The 24,517-nt window shown below is 30.6% G+C and overlaps 1 protein-coding gene across 1 annotated transcript in view; it reads left to right on the top strand.

Moving 5' to 3' along the window:
• mesh (sushi domain containing 2 mesh) overlaps window positions 1-24,517 on the top strand; it is a 97,122-nt gene that overhangs the window by 70,772 nt on the left and 1,833 nt on the right. The window contains 5 exon segments of the mRNA XM_072530060.1: window positions 1,259-1,584; window positions 1,646-2,253; window positions 5,001-5,137; window positions 8,480-8,667; window positions 10,801-11,228. Of these exon segments, the coding sequence (XP_072386161.1) occupies window positions 1,259-1,584; window positions 1,646-2,253; window positions 5,001-5,137; window positions 8,480-8,667; window positions 10,801-11,228 (1,687 nt within the window).

The following is a 24,517-nucleotide window of genomic DNA, read 5'->3' as shown; positions in this document are numbered from 1 at the left end:
CTTTATTATCTTCCCATCAATTTCGATTTTACATCGTAGTGGGTATTTAGATGTTGTCAAACATTTGGTTTTTTCTGCTGATATTATCTGCTATGATGTCTGTTAATCTTTGAAGTTCGTCTTCTGTCTCGGCGATTAATGCGGCGTCGTCTGCATAACATAACATAATATTTGGTATACTACAATCACTACATATATTTCTTAATAAAACTTTTTGTATACAAGTGGATACTATAACGACTGATGTTCCTATTCCATTTTTACTGTTTATGTGCGTCTGATTATAATGTCATGTTAAATTCATATGTGCCGATTAATTTTACATAAACCTTCCGTAATAGTATGTTTGTTGTTTTATGTTTATTAAATGTTAAGAGAGAAAAGACAATATAGGTTATGGATCTCATTCATTGATGAATAGTATTTTTATTAAATATGGTAGTATTTTCTTTTACATAGTAATCTCACACTTATTATTTGTGGTATTGGAATTCTTGTTTGATTGTCAATGTAGTCTATTTGACTGGTTTTTGTCTTTTTGGTTTCTAGTTATTCTGTCTCTGTTCTTTGACCTTATCAGCTCTTTTATTTCTTTGCTAATTTCGCTAAATATATTCCTACTCATCCCGTGTTTTTCTTTTATTATGTGTGCCGTTTGTTATCGCTTCTTTTAGTAGTTTTTCTTATCGAATTCAAGGATTTTTTTTCTCTTAGCTCCTTCGAACTGTTGATATTTTACAGGTTGCCTATTTCTTTAGTTAAGTGAGAACTAGTTGACATAGAAAAATTGCTCTTTATTTTTTACTGAAATGAAATAAGATTTTCCGTTTAATCAATTTAATATTGTTCTGAAGCTATTTTCTTGTGGCATTTTAAATTAATTACTATTTAAATGGGAATAAGCCACAATTAAAGGTTAAAATACGTTTATTGACGTTTCAATTTCAAAATCAAAGAAATTGATTTCCGAAGTGGAAATTGAAACGTCAATAAACGTATTTTAACCTTTAATTGTGGCTTATTCCCATTTAATAAGTAATTAATCAATTTAAGAGATTTGAGTATGTATCATAGCAAAACACACCATTTTAGAGTATTATTTTCTTTATTTCGGATGTCCATCTTGCTAATAGCTCCCCTACATTTAATTCGACTATTAGTAGTACTTTTCTTGGTTACCACTTATAAAAAAATTTACACTTTTTTGACGTAATCTCTCATGTATTATTATTTTATATTGGTTTATTATATTATATAGGTTAATACATACACTACAACCCAAACATCCATAGAATTAACACCGGTAGTATGGAGCCGGCCCATTCCACTCGGTTGGTACTTTCAATTCCAATGGGAGAACCAGTACGGCAAAAATTGGCCCAAAACTCTATGTGACGATTGGCTGAGAACGGACAGATATCTAAAGAACTTCGCTCACGAACTTGCTCAGTGTCCCTGCACCGTCGAACAGGCTTTAGCTGACAAGGGCAGGTTTATGCCAGATTTCGACTGTGACAAAGATTCGAATCCGATTTGTTACTATAACAACCAAGCACTTCATTGTGTGAAAACTGGATCTCCCACGTAAGTAAATAATAAATAGCAACAATACGTTTAGATGTATTTATCTACTTTTTTTCTACAGTTTAGAAGGTTCTGAACAACAATGTTGCTATGATAAAAACGGCTTTTTGATGCTCTCTTACGATCAACAATGGGGTTCTAGTCCGAGACGTTGCCACAACTTAGGTAAAATGCCTTACAATGAAGCGACAAAAGTTCCTACTCTCTCACAATGGTTTAATGATATGGTACCCAAATATTTATGTTGCCTTTGGCAAGACGAGCAAGCTGTTGGATGTGAAACACTGAGATTTGAACGTAGACCAACACAAGATTGTGTAGCTTACCAAGCACCAGGCGTCGCAGGAGTCTATGGTGATCCACACTTTGTTACTTTCGACGATGTAGAATATACGTTCAATGGAAAAGGGGAATTCGCATTGGTGAAATCGGTTACACAAACGGACAATCTGGAAATTCAAGGAAGATTCGAGCAAATGGACCCTAACGCTTATGGTGAGGTTAGAGCTACTCAGCTGACATCTGTAGTAGCTAAAGGTAATAACACAATAGCAATTGAAGTCAGAAGGCGACCACTAGATTCTAGATGGAGATATAGGTTGGATGTTATAGCAGATAATAGAAGACTGTATTTCGATAGACCCTCACTAAAATTCCAGCACTTCCAAGGTAAAAGAATAAATATTTTTATATATTTTTTTATTTTTACAAAAGGTTTTCAGGACAGAAATCACATCTAATAAATTAGTTTTAGTATTTGGGTCGCATTGTTTTTAAATTATACATTTAAAAAACTCCTGAACGTTTATTTTCTTTCCACTAGAGGGTTTTTTTTTATAGAATAATGTTCACTACAAATTTGTTTAATTTTATTAATTTCTATGGATTTTACAGCGCTCTGAAGTTAGCTGGGTTCTTGAATACTCGCCATTCTGGAATAAGGGGTGCAATGGGTTTTTCACGCTGTATCTCGTAAACTAGCAACCCTACAAAAAATTTTATTGAACATTATTTGTAGCAAATTAAAATGTCTACAATATTTTTTCTATTACTTTTGATATGATAAAATGGAAAATAAAAAAGTTATAAACCAAAGTAACTAAAAATTTTTGAACAAATTTTCTTTTCGGCCTTAACTTTTTTTATAGTCGTTTTACAATAAAATAATATTAGAGCAGTATTACACAAGGTTTTGCAACGAATCTTTTCACTACACATTTGTATAATGTCTTTGTAATGATTTTTGATTACTCGTAAGAATACGATAAAAACGAACCATTAAACTTAGTTTTCTATTATATATTTTTTATTCATATCATATTAAATTAATTTGGTATTTTCCTTACATTTCTATGTTATTACTAATTTATTATCGACCCATTCCGCCACCACAAAACTTACCCCAGCTCGTGCGCTTCAAAGATAAATTTCTTAGTAATGAACAAAACAAAACAAAATTATTAGACCTTCACAACTCTGCTCTATTTTAGTGTTGACAAGACTGAATTTGATGCAGATTATGTCATCATCTGTTCTGCGCTTGCTGCATTCCAAGCTTATGATTCTGTGACTGTCGTAGCAAACGACATTGACATTTATGTCTTGCTCAAGGCATTAGGAAGGGAACAGTGCATTGTTGTGTGTCCAAAGTGTCCAATTTTTTTAAACCTTTAAAAAAGTGTTAGTCGTATCAAGTATAATCTCCTTTAAGTTTTATATATGGCTACGTCATTGCAGAGAATTTGCTGTTTCTCCATGCTTTTTTAGGATGCGAGACGATATTAGTAACTTACAATATCGGCAACCCAAATTCATCAAAATTTTACAGAAACATCCTAAGTTAGCTAGCTAAACAGCATTTTTTCTTGGTGAGGAAGCTGAGCCATTTTTGATCATTGTCATTGGCGAACGTTTTTTCGTCTCTTTATTGGGTGGAAATAAAGATGATTCTCTAACAACATGAAATACAGACGATTCGGCAAGACAGTGACCAAAATTACATTTAACTTATCATCGCTTCCGCCAAAACAAGATGCAGCTTGTTTCTACAGTATTAGAGTTTATCACCAGGAAACACTGCAATCCTAATGATTGAAGCTGGAAACAGGATGGAAAAATTTGGATACCAATCAAAACTTTCGAAACTACAGCACCCCCGAACTTCTGCAGATGCAAGGAAAACTGTTAAACAATGTCCGGTTGCTTACAAGTCGGCCTCAAATGCTCTGCAGTGTGCCTCAATTGTTCTGGTCAAACCTGCAGTGACATTATGGAAATATTAAAATTAATCTGAAAATTCGAAAATGAATTAACCACAATGACGCCAATTCTAACTTCCGTTCGTTTGTAAACATTCACCTTAGGTACTGAACTTGATCCTGAACAGCAGCCTGGACCATCAAAGAAAATGGAGAAACAAAGCTGAAAAACAACTTTTTAAATATACAATAATTATGTTCAATAATTATGTATTTTAAAACAATTTTATATATATTTTATATTAAAAAACACGCCTTCAGACTCTACCTCATAGGTTGTCAAGAAAATGGTTGATAATAAACTAATAATACCATAGGAACGTTAACAAAATAATAAATTATATGAATAAAAAAATATATAACAAAAAACTAAGCCTAGTGGTTCGTTTTATCGTATTCTTATGAGTATTCTAGAAAGCGGTCAACTTCGGAATGCTGTAAAACCTAGAGAAATTAATCAAATTTGTAGTGAAAATTATTTTTATTATTATTTATTTTCAAGTTTACGATAAAAAGTAATAGGAATAAAGTTGTGGACAATTTAATTTGCTCCAAATAATTTTTAAAAATTTTTCTGTAGGGTTCCTAGTTTAGGAAATACAGTGCGAAAACCCTTTGAACCCCTTATTTCAAGATGGCGATTACTCAAGAACCCGGTGAACTATGGAGCACTGTAAAATCAAGAGAAATTATTAACATTAAACTAAATTTGTAGTGAACATTATTCTTTGAAAAACCCCCTATGATGTTGATCTGATATCATTTTATTGTAAAATAACCAGAAAAAAAGTTAGGCCCAAAAGAAAATGATCAAAAATTGTTAGTTATTTTTGTTTATAATTTTTTTATTTTCAATTTTACGATAAATGTATTGAAAATAAAGTTATAGAAAATGTAGTTTGCTACAAATAAGGTTTTATAAAATGTTCTGTAGGCTTGCTAATTTACGAGATATAGCGCGAAAAACCTGTGCCCCCCACCGTTTCCAAGATGGCCGCCGGGTGACAATGTAACTTCTTAGTGGATTATATTTCTTATTACGAATTTAATTTTGAAATTAGAAGCTTTCAAAAATTCATTTTACAGTTAAATGAGTACTTTTCACGAACAATAATAAAAAAGTTTAGTTCCTGCTTATTATTTTCGATATATTTTTAGGAGTTACTATTTATACTCCAACCTACATCCTTAATCAATCAGAAGTCATCATTATGTTTGACAATGGAGCTGGAATGGAGGTTGTCGATAATCAAGGATACATGAGTGCAAGAGTATTTTTGCCTTGGTCGTTTATAGTAGGTATTTTTCTTATTTAATATAACATAACATTTTTCTTCTTTATTACCAATAATATGCCAATAATATAAAAGAATGAAAAAAACTAACTTTCTAAAATACATAAAAAAGTGAAAATGAAAAATATGTTTGAAAGTTCTTAAGTAATAATATATTATCCATCGTAAAAATATTTTTTCATTGAGAACTATTTTAGCTCATACAATTCTGGTAGGCAAAATAGTCCAAGCACCAAATTCTTCCGCCAAAAACTTTCAAAGTATTTCAATAAACAGGCTTAAAGTAAGTTCGAAACATGGGCATGCAGAAGAATGCTAATAATTATGCTAATAGATATACAGCTGGACGGCTCACTTTTACCTAGCAATATTACACTGTCTAGCTATGGAGACCTGGACAAAGAAGTGAGAGATCAAGTACAAAAAGCAAATAGACTGGCAAGATGCCTTAATAACACTATATGGCGAAATAGACACATTAATACTGAGATGAAGTCAAAAATTTATGACGCCAGTGTAAGACCAATAATACATATGTCTCAGAAACAAGACCCAACGCAGCCACAATGCAAAGGGTAATGAAAATGGCAGAGTTGAGAGTACTGAGAAGAATTACAGGAAATACGGAGAGAAATCGAAAGAGAAGTGGAGACATTAGAAGAAAATGTAACGTACAGTGTATAAATGAATGGACAAAAAATAGAAAAAAAGAATGGAATAACTACAAAAGCAAAATGGAGGAGACCCGTGTCATCAAAATAGCAAGAGATAAGTCACCAATCGGCAGAAGTATCGGACGACCGCGCAAAAGATAGACAACTAAAGAGTGACAACCTTCCATAGAGGTATTAATCCGCCAATGAACAAACAGAATTGCTAATAAAGAGGAAATACAAAAAGAAAAATAGTGAAGCATTATTATTTACACATCGTTTTCTGCACTGGGTCATCAAGAGACAACATTTAGTTGCTAAAAATTTGATTTAAGATTGCATGAATCTTTAAAATTTGTCATTGATGCAGTAAACCGAATCCGAAACAATGCGTTGAATACGTATTTTTAAATTCGTTAAGTCCGAATTTGCGCAGTTGTGTGAAGAAAATGGCGATAAGTTCCACCAATTACTTCTTTACACTAATGTACGCTGGCTGTCGAAAGGCTTGTCCTGGAAAAAAATTTTACACTATTTGAAACTATTTTAGAGTTTCTTCATAGTAAAAATAAAGACGAAAGAAAATTTATTAAAGAGAAAAACAGACATTGCTTATTTGACAGATTTATTTGCTAAATTTAATATGGCGAACTTGCAGTTGCAAGGTGACAGTTTAAATTTGATAAGAACAAAGCTGATCATTTCAGCGTTTCTTGCCAGAATTAAACTGATGAAGCAAAACATTGGACGGTACGAATTTTCCCAGTTCTTCAATTTGTTTCAGGTAATCTGACAGGAAGACAATGTTTCAGTTTATGTCCAATATTTGAATGCCGTCTATTCAGATTTTGACGCTGATAATACCGCACTGATTATCAATTTATTTGGTGGCATTGAAGAAACGGATGTTACATTACAAGAAAAAGTGTTTATAATAAGCACTACCGACGAACTTAAAGATAGAGTTTAGAAAGGGATATTAGCAATTCTGGCTTCAAAAAGACATACCTGTTACTTATCCCGTATTATGGAATACCGCGAGAAAGTGTTTTTAATTGCATTTTCTTCTTCATACCTAGTAAAAAGGGGTTTCATCGAAGTTATAGATCACGCAACAAAAAAAAGTAACAAACTGGATATCATTAACCGAGAAGAATGGCAAATGTTAATAATTTATTATTAAACCATTAAGTTCATCCCTCCCATTAAATGGATTTATTTTTTGCTCAGTTTTTTTTATGTAACAGATACTATATTTTTATTTAAATTTAATTAATAAATGTGTAAATATGTGTCACTACTGTTAGAAATTTAAATCTTTCAAAGTGAATAGCAGGGGGTCTATCTAAAATTGAAATGATGACAAGGGGTCTACGAAAGAGAAAAGTTTGGGAACCTCTGTTTTAGGGGGATATAACACTTAAAAAAGAAGTAGTGATGTTGTTATACTTATCACTTTAATTAAATATAGAAGAACTGGAAGTTTACAACACCAAGGAAAATTAAAGATGCAACTCCAACGGAAATCACGAACGTTTATTCAATGAAATTGGACCTACGTCTTAGTCAAATGATATCTGCTGCAAGATTCAATATGAACAGGAAGACTTTTCAGAAGATATTGAAACTACTTAATGTCTGTTCACACGTCATTCAGCCGACCCAACGACTTGACCAGACGACGGAATGACTGATTATGTCGCAAGATTTGAATAGTCTTGTAGAATCAATTTCAGTTTTATCAGTAGCATTTGGTATAGTATAGAATGTCATTTTTATTTGTCAAGTTGTCTAAATACACACACCGATAGATTTTTAGGTTTAGAATCGGCAGAGAAACAGCAAGAAATACCATTGCATAGTGAAAAAGTGACTACCTGGTGCGCAGTTTCTGAACGATTTCGGCGAAAAAAACCCACCATCGCAAAACCGATGCTTGACGAATTATTCCTCATTGGAAGTTGGTCTCCCAATAAACGCAAGCAACATTGAAATACTGACAAATCTAGTGCTCACAAAAAACATATGAATAGGCGACGTCGACATAAAAGAAACATATGTGTACAAATACCTTGGGCACGAAATCCGAATGGAAAAGAACAATGCATACAGCGTAGAATAGATCTGAATCGGGCTGGAAAATTTCGGCAGATATTTATTGAGTAATGTACCCATATGTCTGAAGACAAAAATATATGAACAATCCGTGTTACTGGTAATTAACATTAACAAAAAAGGCAGCGAAAAATTTAAGAGTAGCCCATAGAGCAATGGAAAAAGTTATGCTTGGAATCACCAAAAAAGACAGAATACCATCAGACAAAGAACGAAGATCGAAAACATAGTGAAGCATGTAACTACAATGAAATGGAAATGAGCAGGTTATATGGCTAGAACATCAAACGACAGATGGACTAGAAGAATATGAGAATGACTACCACTAGCAGACAAACGTAGCAGAAGTCGACCACCAACGAGTTGGAACGACGACGTAAAAACAATTGCTGGGAACTGGAAGATGCCAGCCTGGAATCGAGAGATATTTAGAAGCTTGGAAGAAGAGGCCTACATTCAACAGGGAATAGTATGATTGCATGAAGATAATGATGATGATATTATTTTCGATAAAATGTTGAAATTGTTAGTACTATAAATTAATAGCCATTCTCTAATTGTTATTTGTTTTTAGAATAAAACCATAGGTCTTTTTGGAAATTGGAGTTTCAACAAAGAAGACGACTTTACACTTCCAGATGGTTCCAGAGCAGCAATAGTCTCTAACATAAATGACATGGAAAGGGTTTACACTGATTTTGGTTCCAAATGGATGTTAGATGATGTGTTAGATCCTCAAAAGGGTAGAGCGTTATTCCATAGGTAAATATAGCTATTTTATATGCTATACAGATAGATAAATATGTTTATTGACTAGTTGTACATAGTAAAAACCTCATGTGATGTCACAATTGAAATAAAACAGTCATTTTTATGAGCATACAAAAGTAGTATAAAAAATAATACTTCTCATAAAAACGACGAAACTAGGTGCTTCAACAGTAAAAATCCTGTATACTAATAAACAGTGTTCTAACAAGAAACTTTTCGTAAATTTAAAAAATTGTTTAGAATTTAATGCCTTAATATCAATATACGTCACGTCTGTGTGACCAGTAGATGCATACTGCGTTCGGCGTACAATAACAGACCGCATCCATTATTTATTATACAGTGCGAAAATCTTCCACCTGGATATAGGTAATATACATTGAGGTAATTTTGGCAACTGCGCTTTCCTAAGCCCACTGCTGTCGTCAAGGCCACCTGTTGGAAAATCATACAATTCCAACGGCGTGGTTATTTCATTATTTTTTTTAAATTGAAATATTTTATTATAAATTAGTTCTATCATTATGTCCCTGTTAGTGCCTTTGTCGTTTTGTAAATTTCGTAATTACCCGATCTTGCCTTACTATTATGGGAATATAGGTACGTGACTTCCTACAATTAAAGCTTTTATAAAGCTTTTACCAGAATCAATTTCATAAGTTCACACATATTATTCAAAAATGATTTATGTTATCTAAAAACTTTTATCGACAAGTAAATATGTGCTTCGACGGCGAAGATAGTACTTACATGAAATTCATACTTTTCATTGTATTACATTTTTATTGATCATTGAAAATTAAATAGTCTGGATAATATCTTAGTGGGAATTGCATAACCGGTAAATGATCAATCAATCGGCAAAAATGTTATGTAAAACATGCAAACAGTTTTTGCAATCAGTGGTTATCGTTGTTGTTAAAGTATCGACTGTTACATTTGTGTTCGATTGCTTCGTCTTAACTTTCCTTATCCTCATTATGATCTAGAGACGGGTCTTTAATTTTGTTTGCTAATTTTGTATATTGTTCTGGTTACAGGTTCAATTAAGTGCGGTTCTATTTGTCTGAATTTGCCACAATGCTTTCTCCTCTATCTAGAAGATGTTTATCCTATTATAATCTTGATGCAGGTTGCTTTGGGCACTCTGGTTATAAAACATGCTTCTGCAATTGCCTCTGATTTAGACAATTCAAAATACAGTCCTTCATAAACATGTTTTAGTATACGTTTGATATCACCAGAGAGTTATTGAAAATGTTGCTTACGTTTTACTACACAGCTTTGTAAGTCTTCCAATTGAATAGAGAGTTCCACTGACTCTTCAGCTGCAGAACTATTACCACACTATGAACGCCACATTTTAAAAGCATCTTCGTAAAATGGTAAAATTAGTTTAGAAAGAACATTGACGAAGTCACAACCAAACTTATTTGCAGTTCACTATTTGAATTAATCCGAACGCTGTAGTAGTTATGGTTATACTAAAATATTCTTGTTTCGCAAGTCTGTTTTCGCTGGTTTAAAAAGAAAATATTATATCTACCCAAGCGCAAAACACTGAAAGGCCGAAACGTGATTTTTTCTGAGAAACTGTTTTATGGTTTCGGTTTCTCCGACAAATATTGTTATATCTTAGCCGAAGGATGCATAAGTCTACCGATAAAGGACTTATCGTATATTGTATTATGATTTGTCATAATAGCGATATCTGATGTTATGATTGGCTCTTGGTCCACGTGGACTGATCAACAGTTCGATGTAAACTTCAACTGGGTGACGGTATGTAACTATCGATGAGAATATTAAAACTTTGTCAGTCATTGATAATTTTGCAGTTAGTAACTATTCCTTGTAGAGTAATTTTATTTTAATTTTTATTGTCTGCTTTTATTACAAATACATAAATTTTTACACAGTCTCACCGAAATATGAGGCGACTATACATATACTCGTGGTAATTGTTGTACTATTAGTATTTGTATATTATTAGGTTGCTTCGAGCTCTGTTTCTTTGTATTTTGATTTAGGGAGAATTTGAAGTCATAGTTTTCTCTTGCTTTACTGTTGTATTACGTAGAAATGTTTTCGTATTTAATTTTAATATAAAATCTTAATTTATAGGGAATTCGGAAGAACTTCAGCTACTTACAATAACAAGACGTTCAAGCCTCAATTCCTAATGACCCCGGAAGATTTCATACCAGCCAACAGAACTGCGGATATTAAGCGAACATACGAAATATGTCCTCTAAGGATGTACGAATGTTACTACGATTACGCTATGACGCTTGATAGGGATTTGGCACATTATACCAAGAATTATAAAGCCACAATCTATCAATATAAAGAAACTACAAGGACCAAAGTTGTGTCTTGCGGTGTACTAGAAACACCGAGGTTCGGACGAAAGAGTACTTTCCTGTTCGTGCCTGGAACTAAGGTTACCTATGAATGCATTCAGGAGTTCGTTTTGGTAGGTGATCAGCGGAGAGAGTGTCAAGCTGATGGAACATGGGATATTCCTGAATACGGATACACTTATTGCTTACGTAAGTTTTTACTAATAGTAATAGTTCTATCCCACTACAGTTAAATATACATCCGTATTATATTTTTAATTCTATGATGTACAGGGTGTTTTACGTATACTGCATATTAGACTTCTATTTAAATTGATCTGAGTTAAAACCTGAAAATTTTTACTTTTGCAAAACTTTAGCTGATCTAAACGTTTAACAATTTACAGTTCACTCTCTCTATATATATATATATATATATATATATATATATATATATATATATATATATATTTACATATATATATACATATATATACATATATATATATATATATATATATATATATATATATATATATATATACTGAAAAACCGATAAACGCTTGTCATCAACGCTGATCAAATAGAATACAAAACTCAAATATTTGGGTGTGCAGCGGAAGATAGGACAAAGAAGTACTCTTTTTAGTAAACCAAGCTTTCGCAAATCTTTATTTGCATCATCAGGGTGCTACAATAAACAAAATTAGTACAAAATACAGAAAAAGAATTATTTTGCATCTTACACTAATTGAGGTTAGTTGTCGTGATGTTACCAAATGAAATGAGCAACTCATTTGACCCCTACAAATGATGGCGAAAACTATCCAAAATTGTTTTTAAAAAAAGGTTCTTTAACAAATACATATTTAAAAACACTTTAAAACACATATACATGAACACTTAAATAAAATTATGTTAAAATAATTACAGAACATGTCATAAAATAAAATTTAGGTTATAAACATTCTTATCAGAAACAAAAGAATTAGTTGTGAATTCGTTACTGCCAACTTAAAACGATAGAACGTTAGATCTTAATGATAACAATGTAAAGGTAATAGTATACCTGATAGACGCTGAACTTCTTGAAACAGAAAAGGTAAAAAGACTTATCTTAGAAGAAGTAGGAGAGGTATTCTATATCTCATATATAATGAAACTTATATTGTTGATGATGAATTGTCTGTATTAGTAGATTCGTGTTTATCCAAAGTTAACAATAATGAATATAAGTTGCTTAAATTATTGGTATCTGTCTTTTTGTTAATAGTTTCTTTTTCTTGAAAAATAAAAGCCATCTCGAGAAACAATCTTTTTAAATAATTGCTCTCCGTGGATAGGATTTTTACATTTGGAAAATCGAAAGAGTGCCCTGTTGTGTTAGCATGTGTGGCTAGAGAACATCTATCAGGGTGTAACCTAATGTCACTCTTGTGAAGAGTCAAGCGGCTAGAAACTTTTTGGGAACCTTTTTAGGTTCCAATACCAATAATTTAAGCAACTTATATTCATTATTGTTAACTTTGGATAAACACGAATCTACTAATACAGACAATTCATCATCAACAATATAAGTTTCATTATATATAAGATATAGAATACCTCTCCTACTTCTTCTAAGATAAGTCTTTTTACCTTTTCTGTTTCAAGAAGTTCAGCGTCTATCAGGTATACCTACTATTACCTTTACCTTGTTATCATTAAGATCTAACGTTCTATCGTTTTAAGTTGGCAGTAACGAATTCACAACTAATTCTTTTGTTTCTGATAGGAATGTTTATAACCTAAATTTTATTTTATACATGTTCTGTAATTATTTTAACATAATTTTTTTAACATAACCTTTTTTTAAAAACAATTTTGGATAGTTTTCGCCATCATTTGTAGGGGTCAAATGAGTTGCTCATTTCATTTGATAAACATCACGACAACTAACCTCAATTAGTGTAAGATGCAAAATAATTCTTTTTCTGTATTTTGTACTAATTTTGTTTATTGTAGCACCCTGATGATGCAAATAAAGATTTGCGAAAGCTTGGTTTACTAAAAAGAGTACTTCTTTGTCCTATCTTCCGCTGCACACCCAAATATTTGAGTTTTGTATATATATATATATATATATATATATATATATATATATATATATATATATATATATATATATATATATATATATATATATATATATATATATATATATATATATATATATATATAAATATATATATATATATATATATATATATATATAAGAAAAAAGAAGTACTTGTGACTCGTTTGGAACAAATATATAACTGTTTTGGATGGGTTGGAGTCAATAATAGGGCTATTGGTTAACTATTTTTTTATTCTCGAGCTTTCAATTGTGTTTACAATTATTATCAAGAGCTAAAAAAGACAAAATACTTACAAGGTTGAACTAAAAAGAAAAAACAATTTTTGTTAACTTACCAAATAAAAATTAGTTTGGTAAGTAAAAATCACTGCTTACATCTTCAAAATATTTAATACAAAAATGTTTTTATCTAATAAATGTTTCTCTGAAAAAATTTTATAATTTTGAAAACATTTTTTTTAATATAAGAATAATTGAATTTATAAATAAGTTCAAATAGCAACCAATTACAAATAGCCTCAATGTCATAAATGCCAACATAAAATTTTTATTTTTGACAATTATATTGCCAAAAGTAAAACTTCGTTTAAACATTCTTTTTTGTTTAGTAACAAAAAGAAGAAGATTTATTCACCGTTGACAGATGTCTGAAAGAATGTGACAGATATATGGAGAATTAAATATGACATTTTACAAGTTTTATATATAAATCATAAAGAAAGAATATAATTATAAATTTTGCTTAAATTTTGAATTTCAGATCTTTTGTTTAAACTCTTATCATTTTTGCTAATACAAACCATTTCCAAAAAAGTCCTTTTAAATTTATTACTTTCACTACCTACATAAAATTTTAATGTTATCAAAATCCATAATATGGTCTTTATCGATTACATGTTCTGCCAAAGCACAAGATGGTTTTTTAATTCTGCAATCACTTTTGTGAGAAATAATGCGATTTGAAAGATTTCTTCCGGTCTCACCAACATATTCAGCATCACACTGAGTACAATTAATTAATTAATTTAGTATACAGCATTAGTTAAAATTTATAATTATATTCTTTCTTTATGATTTATATATAAAACTTGTAAAATGTCATATTTAATTCTCCATATATCTGTCACATTCTTTCAGACATCTGTCAACGGTGAATAAATCTTCTTCTTTTTGTTACTAAACAAAAAAGAATGTTTAAACGAAGTTTTACTTTTGGCAATATAATTGTCAAAAATAAAAATTTTATGTTGGCATTTATGACATTGAGGCTATTTGTAATTGGTTGCTATTTGAACTTATTTATAAATTCAATTATTCTTATATTAAAAAAAATGTTTTCAAAATTATAAAAATTTTTCAGAGAAACATTTATTAGATAAAAACATTTTTGTATTAAATATTTTGAAGATGTAAGCAGTGATTTTTACTTACCAAACTAATTTTTATTTGGTAAGTTAACAAAAATTGTTTTTTTTTTAGTTCAACCTTGTAAGTATTTTGTCTTTTTTAGCTCTTGATAATAATTGTAAACACAATTGAAAGCTCGAGAATAAAAAAATAGTTAACCAATAGCCCTATTATTGACTCCAACCCAGCCAAAACAGTTATATATTTATATATATATATATATATATATATATATATATATATATATATATATATATATATATATATTGTATATATATATATATATATAAATATATATATATGTATATGTATATATATATATATATCACGATTTAATTCTTAGCTCCATGACTTGCGGAGATTTCTTCATCAATCCAAGTAAATGACCAAACCATTTAAGACTTTTTTTTGGTACGCTCAACAAGTAATTCTGGTGCTAACATTCTGTTTCTGATTTCTTCGTTGTGAATCTGATATATTCTAGAAATTTTGACAGATCGTCGTAGGTAGTCCATTTTGACTGTTGTAAGTTGTCTTTTACCTTCCTTAATTGTCCAAACTTCTCAGCCGTATGTAAGAACTGAATCGTCCATGGTTTGAACAATTCTCTTTTTATTTAAGTTTTTGTTCCACCAAATAAAATTGAATGCACCTATGATATTTCCTGCCTATTGAAGCCTGAATTTCATATTTTGGCTACCTATACCTTCCTTATGAACTACAATACCAGGGTGCTTAAACTTTTCGATTTGATTTACTTGTGTATTATTATCAGTCAGAACCTTAAAGTATATGAGTATATGATTAAATATTTTGCTTTATCCAAACTAACTTCTAGACCCATTTGCTATATTTCTATGCAGTCTTTTCCGCATAAACTTCATATCAAAAGAATCCTGGGCCAACACTGCCTGGTCGTCTGCAAAACTCAAGGTGAAGAAATGGGCACTGTCATACACTGTCGTATCCCTTTTTCAGACCAATAAAAGTTATATGTAAGTCTTGATTTATTTTGATCTTTTGTTCAGTTATGTCTTTTAAGTTAAGTAAATTAACTACACAAGAGAATCCTTGAGAAAAGCCACTCTGATCATCTCCGATAACATCTCCGAACTATTTCTCAATCTAGTTTGGATTAAAATCCACAAGGAATCACCGTTCCTGTAGTTGGCTGTATACCATATATTAAAAAATTTATTAAAATCCTTTGTAAAAGGTTTATATTTAAAAACCCAAACGGGCTATGTTAGACAATACGTTTTCGGAATCCATATTCCATCATCAGTGTCTAGGAGTACATGAATGTAGCCACTAAATATATGGGTAAAAACCCGTTAAAAAATAATTAGTTACATTTGGTTTACAGTATTTCTTATAAAATATTAAGATGTTAAAGTTACCGTTGGATTAGGTAACATGGCGACATATGACTCCACGTGAAGTTGCTAGTCCTGAGACGGTGTGTCTACGAGGACTTTATGGAAGCAACTCTTAATGCGCCGTATGTAAAAAACTGGTAGCCTCTGAGATCTGGTAGGTACTATCGTGAGATGCTCAGAATGTCATGGCTTAAAGAGCGTAACGAAGAAGTCCTTCTAAGAAATGACAAAAACCAACTGTTTACATTAATAATAGAAGGAAATATCGAAAAAGAGTGTAGGCGTACTTCCTGGCTAAAGAACCTTGGACATTGGTATGGAGTCAGTACAACTATTTTAGAAAAGCTGTTATGACGTTCGTTGTGAACATGGTACTTCAGGAAGATTTTAATGATAGCGGAAAAACATAGCTACAGTTACGTACGCTACAGTTACCACAATAAAGGAAGATTTTAACAATATAGTGTGAGCTTCTTTTCAGTTATGTCACACTATCCAGGTGTTTATTGGTAAAAAAATCTCTGAAGTAGTGTTTAATAATTTTGATATTGCGTTTATTGCAAGTCAACTCGAAATTAATGAGCCATTTTTCTGTCATAGCTAAAAATTACTTATCTTGAGAAACAAAAAAAAATTCACTCGATAATTACAGAGTGTATCATTTAAAATTATTGAATAAATGTGATTTAACGTTGTAAAAAATAGCATACCAATAATAATTGTAAATACATCATAATATTAAGACTGTTTTCGATATAAATTTCTGAAAAGAAATTATTTAACCTCTGTGTGTACAAAAATTGTGTCTATGAATAGATGAATTATAAATGTTCAAAAGTCCGGTATTATCGGAATTAATAGCAGGTGTTCCAGTTCAGTGTTCAGTTTAGTTTTAGATTAGCTCTAGTTATATTATTATCATAAGTATATCACTAAACACAAGTCTAATGTTCAGTAATAATCAGTATATATATAAAGCATCCTGAAACACTTAACTCAAACAACTCAAATGAAGAGTCTACAAAAAAAAAGGAATTCAATAGATACATAGCACGTTTAAAGAAGTTATCTTGCTGTGAAATTCAAAGGCAAAAAAGTATTTTTATAAGAGAATTCCGTGGTTGGTATTTCCATTTGGTTTAAAAAAATTTTAAACTCTCATTCTGCGATCAACACAATCTATAGGTACACCCCTAAGCAGATACCAACTTATTACCATACTGTAACTATACATCTATAACGCCAACTATTAATCATGTTACGGGAGAAATAATAGAGAACTTTAATATAAGTATTTATTTTATTTTCTATGAAGGGAAATGAAGGGAAACTAGAGTTTACATCCGCAAAAAAACTTGATTTCAATCATCATCATTCGAGTTATTATGTTTTCGAGCACTCGAGGAAGAATCGTCTTTGAACATTTTTCTTCTTTTTGTGTCGTCTTCTACTGAAGATTGGCGACCATCATATGTATATTTCTCTATTGGTATCTATATGTATGGATATGATTCTGGTATTTATATTAAGTTTTTCAGTCAGGATTTTGTCTTTCTGCTCAACCCTACCTTTAATCTTGCCTTCCACTACAATTTGTAACAGACTGTACGAAACACATGGCCAGGATATGACGGTCTCCTCCTATTAACAGTTGTTAAACAATCCAATTTCTTTACCCATTCGTCTCAATATCTCTGCATCGGTCACTCTGTCTGTTCATCAGTGTGTGTCGATACAGCCACATTTTTAAAACCTCTAACTTTTTTAGAGTTGCTGCTTTTAACGTTCCACTCGGTCGCGTAGAGAGTACGTAACATTTTGTGGCGCCAAGACAATCTATTATCATGTTGAGATCATGATTGAGTATATGACAGACACTATAAAAGAAGCAACGTCGAAGAACATACCAAGAACAAAAGGATTTAGAAAAAACAACTGGTTCAATGACGAATGTAGAACAAAGTTAAAAAAAAAAGATAAGATTTGAGTTTAAAAATTTTGCGATCTCAAAAACAAGACGATCTAGAAAGGTATGCCGAACAACGAAAAAAGTAAAGAAAATCCTAAGGGCGCGAAAAAGAAAGTATGTGAATAATAAAGTAAAACGTATTGAAGAAAATTACAAGAAAAATGAAATAAAATATTTTTTACGTAAGAGACGTAAAGACGTAAAATACGTTAAAACTGGGTATCAGGGAAGAATGATGAATGTAAAAAATAAGCAAGGAAAGCTAATAGTGGACGAATACCACATATGTGAAAGATGGAAAGAATATTTTGAAGAGCTGCTAAATGACGAAGTGACTACTAAAGAAGAAGAGAAAAGAAGAGGAGAGAACAGCATTGTGGTAGAGAACTTAAAATATGGAGGAGAGGTTTTAAGAAACTAACTTAGTGAGCTAATTGGAAGTGTGGGATACCGAAAAAATGCCTTAAGAATTGAACAAGTCCATTATAATTCCTATACACAAAAAGGGAGATATAACTGAATGCGCAACCTATAAAGTAAAATCATTGTTAGAGGTAATATACAAAGTGCTCGTCATAGTAATTAAAAAACGATTAGAAATATATGTGAAGAAGAATCTAGAAGAACACCAGGAAGGATTTCGCAAGGGAAGATCAGCAACCGATCAAATTTTTATGCTAAAACCAATCCTGAACAATTGCTATGAATACAACATTTAAGCACAAGTACTTTTAATTGATTACAAGCCTACGATACAGTAGATACAAACAAACTAATAGAAACGTTAAAAGAACTCCAAGTGTCAGAAAAAATAGTAAGATTGGTAAAAATGACAATTAGAAAAACCATTTTTATTCGAAGTGAAAAAAGGTGTTCGTTAAGAAGACCTTTTGTCTACCTTGCTATTCAATATAGTTCTAGAAAAAATTGTAAGGGTTAGTGAGATAAATAGGTCCGGCACTCTTTTATACAAAGAGCACCAATGCTTACGCTGATGATGTGGTGCTCATTGCAAGAAATGGAAAAGAACTGGCAAGTATAGCAAAAAGACTGATTCGGTAAAGCCCTAAAATGGGACTAAAAGTTAATATTAATAAATCCAAGTACATGGAAACCTCGAGCAAAAAAGGAATAAACACCAGGTGCTCATTTAAATTGGAGGTGGAGGATGGGTTAATTTTAGAATTCGAGAAGGTGGATGAATATATGTACTTAGGTACTCTTATTGATCAGACATGTAAGGAAGAAACTGAAATCAAGCTGGGACTGACTAAGAGCAACAAATGTGCTGGAGACATGAACAAAATAATTAAGTTCAAAGATATATCTCGTAACACAAAAATAAGAGTATACAAAACTATAATTAGACCCACAATGCTATACGCTGCCGAGACATGGACTATGAACAAAACCATACAGAACAGATAAGAAGCATCGGAAAGAAAGATACTTCGCAGAATGTGTGGTGGAAAAGTAGTAGAGGTAGAATTTAGAATACGAACTAATGTAGAAGTGTACCAATTGTATGTTAACCCTACAATAACAAAAGTAGTGAAAAAACGTAGATTAGATTGGCTTGGTCATCTAGAAAGAATACGAGGTAATAGACAAGTCAAGAATATTAGTTGAGGATTATCTGAGGGTAAAAAAAGGGAGAAAGACCAAGAAATAAATGGAGAGATGTAGTGATGAAAGATGTCAGGGATAAGGGAATCAGAGATTGGAAGCTGAGAGCTAAGAACTGAAAACGATGGAAATTATCCATCTAGCAATGGACCTAAAAGGCCTATTAACGGTATACATACTTACATACACTATTTTTGTACAGATACCGCTTGACGATTAATGCTATCTTGATCCCCATTCAAAACAGTTTTGTACCTACTTCTAGCACCTTCTTTTGGCAAGGAAGTTGCAAGTTTGCACTTTTTGTAATTTTCTCATCGGGACTGTTTCTGTTAGACATAATCCAATTAAAAATATAAGATGTTTTTCCTCGCAAAGTAGTTGTATATTTTCGTGGTATTATGAGCTTGCTAGTATCAAAACACTGCTCCTTTATACAGATATCTCAATTGTTAAATGCCTTACCTCGTTATTTTGAATAACAGTACTTAAATTGTCTTCTAATGTTGGTTTCTGGCTCGACGTTATCAGAACTGGTCGTTCTTCCATATTCTGCTGGACACCTGTTTTAGAAGTATTTTGTTAATTTTTAGTTTCTTCTTAAGGTGTTACATTTTTTTTATTTTCGTTAGCTTGGTCTACTTTGGTCCCAAGAGTATGGGATAACATATGGGTAAGAATCAGTAAGTACCTACAGAGTTCCCAATGTAGGTATAAGAATAGAATTCGTTTTTAAATGTATCGTTTGACACAGTTCTTTTTAGACACGCAACTCGCATGTATTTTCTATTATCATAGAGGCAATATCAGTTGGTGCTCAATTACTCATTATAGACCGTTTTACAATCAAGATGATAATAATAAATAAATATTGAAAGTAAATCTGTTAATAAAATTTCAATAAGTTCTTTGAATTGCATATTAAATTATATGAATTACTTCTTTTTTCGATGACTCCTTATATTTAATAATATAGACCAGCAAATTAACAATAATTTTCCCATTACACTCGTTGATATAGGTATCTAACAACTACTCTTGATAAATTTGGTGATAACAATATATAATAAACAAAATATGCAAAAGATTAAACGTCATTTTTAGTTATAAACAGTATACCTATAAATGATGTGAGATCTTTATTTGATTTTAAATACTAACGGTGAAGACTGGTAAACTATATGGAAAAGTGACACAATTTTACTGAAAAAGCATAGAAAATCCTTTAAAATGAGTCGATTTTTTTGAAAATTAATAATAACTTTTCTAAAAATGAATAAAAAACTTTGATTTCGCTTGAGAATCGGGACATTATAACAAATATTCAGCTTTAAAAATTTTAAGAAGTTTTACATAATAGTTATTGCAGAATTGAAATTGTTTTTCCCAAAAACCTTTTTTCGTACGTTATTATGCGAAAAATATTGAGTCTACATGAATTCTGAAAGCTCCATGTTGAAGAAAAAGGCTTATTTTATCAAATTAAATCAATTAACTAGTAAAAATTTTATGTTAAATATTGTAAAATAGGGTTTCAAAAGTACTGTGATTTTAAGATTACAAACAATTAAAAGGAATTAGAAGGAATAACATCTAGGAAGTTAATTTTTTTTTATTCGCCATGTTGGGATTTATATAAGAATTAAAAATAAAATATAATATCCTATTACCTATTACCCTTAAAACCCGAGTTAGCCGATTTTCAAAAATTTTAGAAATTTTTTCAAAAAAGAAATTTTAAAAGAACCATTTGAAATATTAAGAGTTTAAGTTTAGACAAAAAAATTCAAAACGATTCTTTTAAAAATAAGCCGGCCATGATGCGCCAAATATAAAGAGTTTAAAAACGAAGCAATTTTACTATTTCAAATACTAAATGCATAATTACTATTTTAATGGGAATAAGCCACAATTAAAGTTTTAAATAAGTTTATTGACGTTTTAATTTCTACTTCACAAATCGTTCTCAAAGTACAAGCATTAATAAATTAAACAAATTTTGTTTTTTGTTACTTGGTGAAAAATTCTTCTAATAATTTAATTTTATGTGACTCATTTATATTGAAAATTCAGACATAATTATATTATTATTATTATTATTATATTACAAATAAGGGCAGAGGAGCGAGCTCCTATTATGCCCAAAAATCAAAAATAAAAAAACATCCTTATAAAACTAATACCAATTATAAAGTTAAGTAATCATAAACAATTAAGTATATCATACAAAAGTTGAATGGTGAGACAGTAAATAAATAAATAAATAATGCTGTCAAAGAAAAAAAATCCTATAAATAAAATAAACCACTATCAAGTTTATTTTTAAAGATGTTAACACTAGTTGCCGATATGGTGTCTTGATCCAAATTGTTCCAGATATTAAAGATTCTATTTGGCAAGAAGTTCACCCTGGACCTTGCAGTAGTTTGTTCCCTTTTCAATTTGTATCGATGGCCTCTTAATCTTTCGTCTTGATTCAAAGTGAATATGGTGCTTAGGTTCCCAAAGTTATGTTTTAAAATACGGAAGGACATAATTAGATCACCTCGAAGGCGTCGCTGCTCGAATGTCGTAAGATGAGCCATGGATAATCTATCTTCATAGTTAGGTCTTACACGACCGTATGCCAGTCTTGTAGCTTTACGCTGAACATTTTCAAGTAGGATCTTATCGCGAATGAGATCTGGATTCCACACTGGTCCGGCAAACTCAAGAATAGGTCTAACGTATATTGAGTAAAGTTTACTAACAGAAGTTAGAGATATACGTGTAAAACATTTACGGATCAAAAACAGTTTCGAGTTTGCACGTTTACACACCGACACTATGTGATCAGACCAATTTAAGTCACTATTAATTATCACTCCGAGATCATTGTGGGAGGTTACCGAGTTTAAGGGATGTCTAAGATATTATACCCATTATTATACATATATTGCCGATATTGCCGAGTTGCATTCCTGGGATGACTTTATTGGAAGATAGTTCATTCGATTACATGAAATAAACTTTAGCTTGAGAATATTCGTCATCAAAAAATCATAGCATATTATTCGTCTTTAAAAAGACAACCACATGCAATGATGATAGTTAAATTCTTCTGTTAGTGATTTCATAGTAAAGCATGAGGAAAAAACCAGGAAAAACCCTCATAACACTATCCCGACATGGTATTTTGTCTTACATTTAATTTACTCTCAATAAACAACAAATTCTGATTTTATATATTTGTTCTTTAAAAAACATAAATGATGTATCCTCGATATATTACTGTATTACTAATAGTGGTATTTTCCTTTTATTAAATCTGTTTCTTTTAGGACTATATCTGCATCGTTCCATTGAACCCTATGTTGATTTTCCCATGCGTATTTACATATTCTTTATATATACATATATACATATACAAGATCTATCAAATTCTTTATTTTTAATATAAGATTGATGATCACTTATTCTAACATTTAATGACCTTGATATTTTTTCACCTAAATAAAACTGATCGCATTCACAAGGTATTCTATAAATATAATTCTTTGTTCTTTCTTGTTCATTGTTAGGTATAGTTTTAGATACAGTAAATTTTAATCTGCTTGTTGTTTTGAATGTTGTTGAAATAAGTGAATTTATTTCCTATCTTTTTCAGTTTTTCTCATAATTCTTATAGGTATGATATTGTTATTTACCTCGTATTATTCGTTGTGTATGCTGTAGGATCTCGTTCTAAGTTATTCTGTTCTATTCGGTCGATTGTTGAAAATTCTTTATTAATAAACGATAAAGGATAATCATTTTTTAATAAAACAGATGTTACCAAATGTTTTTCCTCTAAGAACGAATTTTCGTTGGAACAAGTAATTTTAGCTCTATCGTATAAGTATTTAATAATTCTCTTTTTAATATTGATATTGTGATTTGATTTGTAATTTAGATATCTGTTGGTGTGTGTTAGTTTTCTATACACCAGAGTCTCATATCCAGTATCGTTCTTAGTGACTAAGACATCCAGGAAAGGTAGAGTGTTAATATATTCATTTTCCATGGTAAATGTTAGTGTTTCTTCTTTATCGTTTATATCATTCAGGAATGTGTCCAACAACTCTCATCCATGCGGCCATATTGAGAATACATCATCTACATATGTTCACCATACTGTGGGTTTTAAATTTTGTTTAGAAATAATATATGTTTCAAAATCTTCCATAAATATATCAGCTAATAATGGAGATCAACTAGAGCCCATTGCTAGACCAAAATTTTGTAGAATTTTTATTTAATTGAAAATAGGTATTATCAGTACATAATGTCAATATTTCCTTTATAGCTGATATATTTACTTTAAATTCAATACATAAATTCAAATTTATAAAAGTTGCAACATCTCTGATTCTAACCAACCAAAATTTTGTGGTTTTTTTATTTTAGATGCGTCGTAGCCTAGATCATAAATATGCATTTGGGCAATTTGTGAATTTTTTATTTAACCGAGTAATTTGTTTAATTAATTATAATAAATATTTATTTTGGAAAATTGTGATTTTCTTTTAATATTATTCGTACAAAAGATTAGGTTAGGTTAGGTTAGGTTAGAAATGATAAGAAAGTTATATATGTATTTACTATAGTTATAAATAATATCTTTAAAGAATATAATTTACAAAAAATATTTTTATTTGAAAATTAAATCTATACGTGTTAATTTTTCTTAAATCATGCTTATTAGTTTTGCAATTACTTTTTCTCAAAAACATTAATTACTCTCATTAATTTTTACACAAATTAGTTATATTTATAATTAACATACTTCATTTATTATTTTTATACATAATTATACAATTAATTTGTTCAAAATATATTTGTAATGTTTTTGTAATGATTTGATTTTCAAATAAAAAATTAATTTTTTGTTAAATTTATTCTTAAAAGATATTATTTATAATTATAATAATTAAATATTTAAGATGCTCATCATTTCATAACTTTTCCTACTAATAATGAT

Source organism: Diabrotica undecimpunctata, chromosome 4, assembly GCF_040954645.1.
Source record: "Diabrotica undecimpunctata isolate CICGRU chromosome 4, icDiaUnde3, whole genome shotgun sequence".
NCBI classification, from domain to species: domain Eukaryota; kingdom Metazoa; phylum Arthropoda; class Insecta; order Coleoptera; family Chrysomelidae; genus Diabrotica; species Diabrotica undecimpunctata.
The sequence above is the reverse complement of the archived record's forward strand: the minus strand, read 5'-3'. Positions and strand labels throughout refer to the sequence as shown.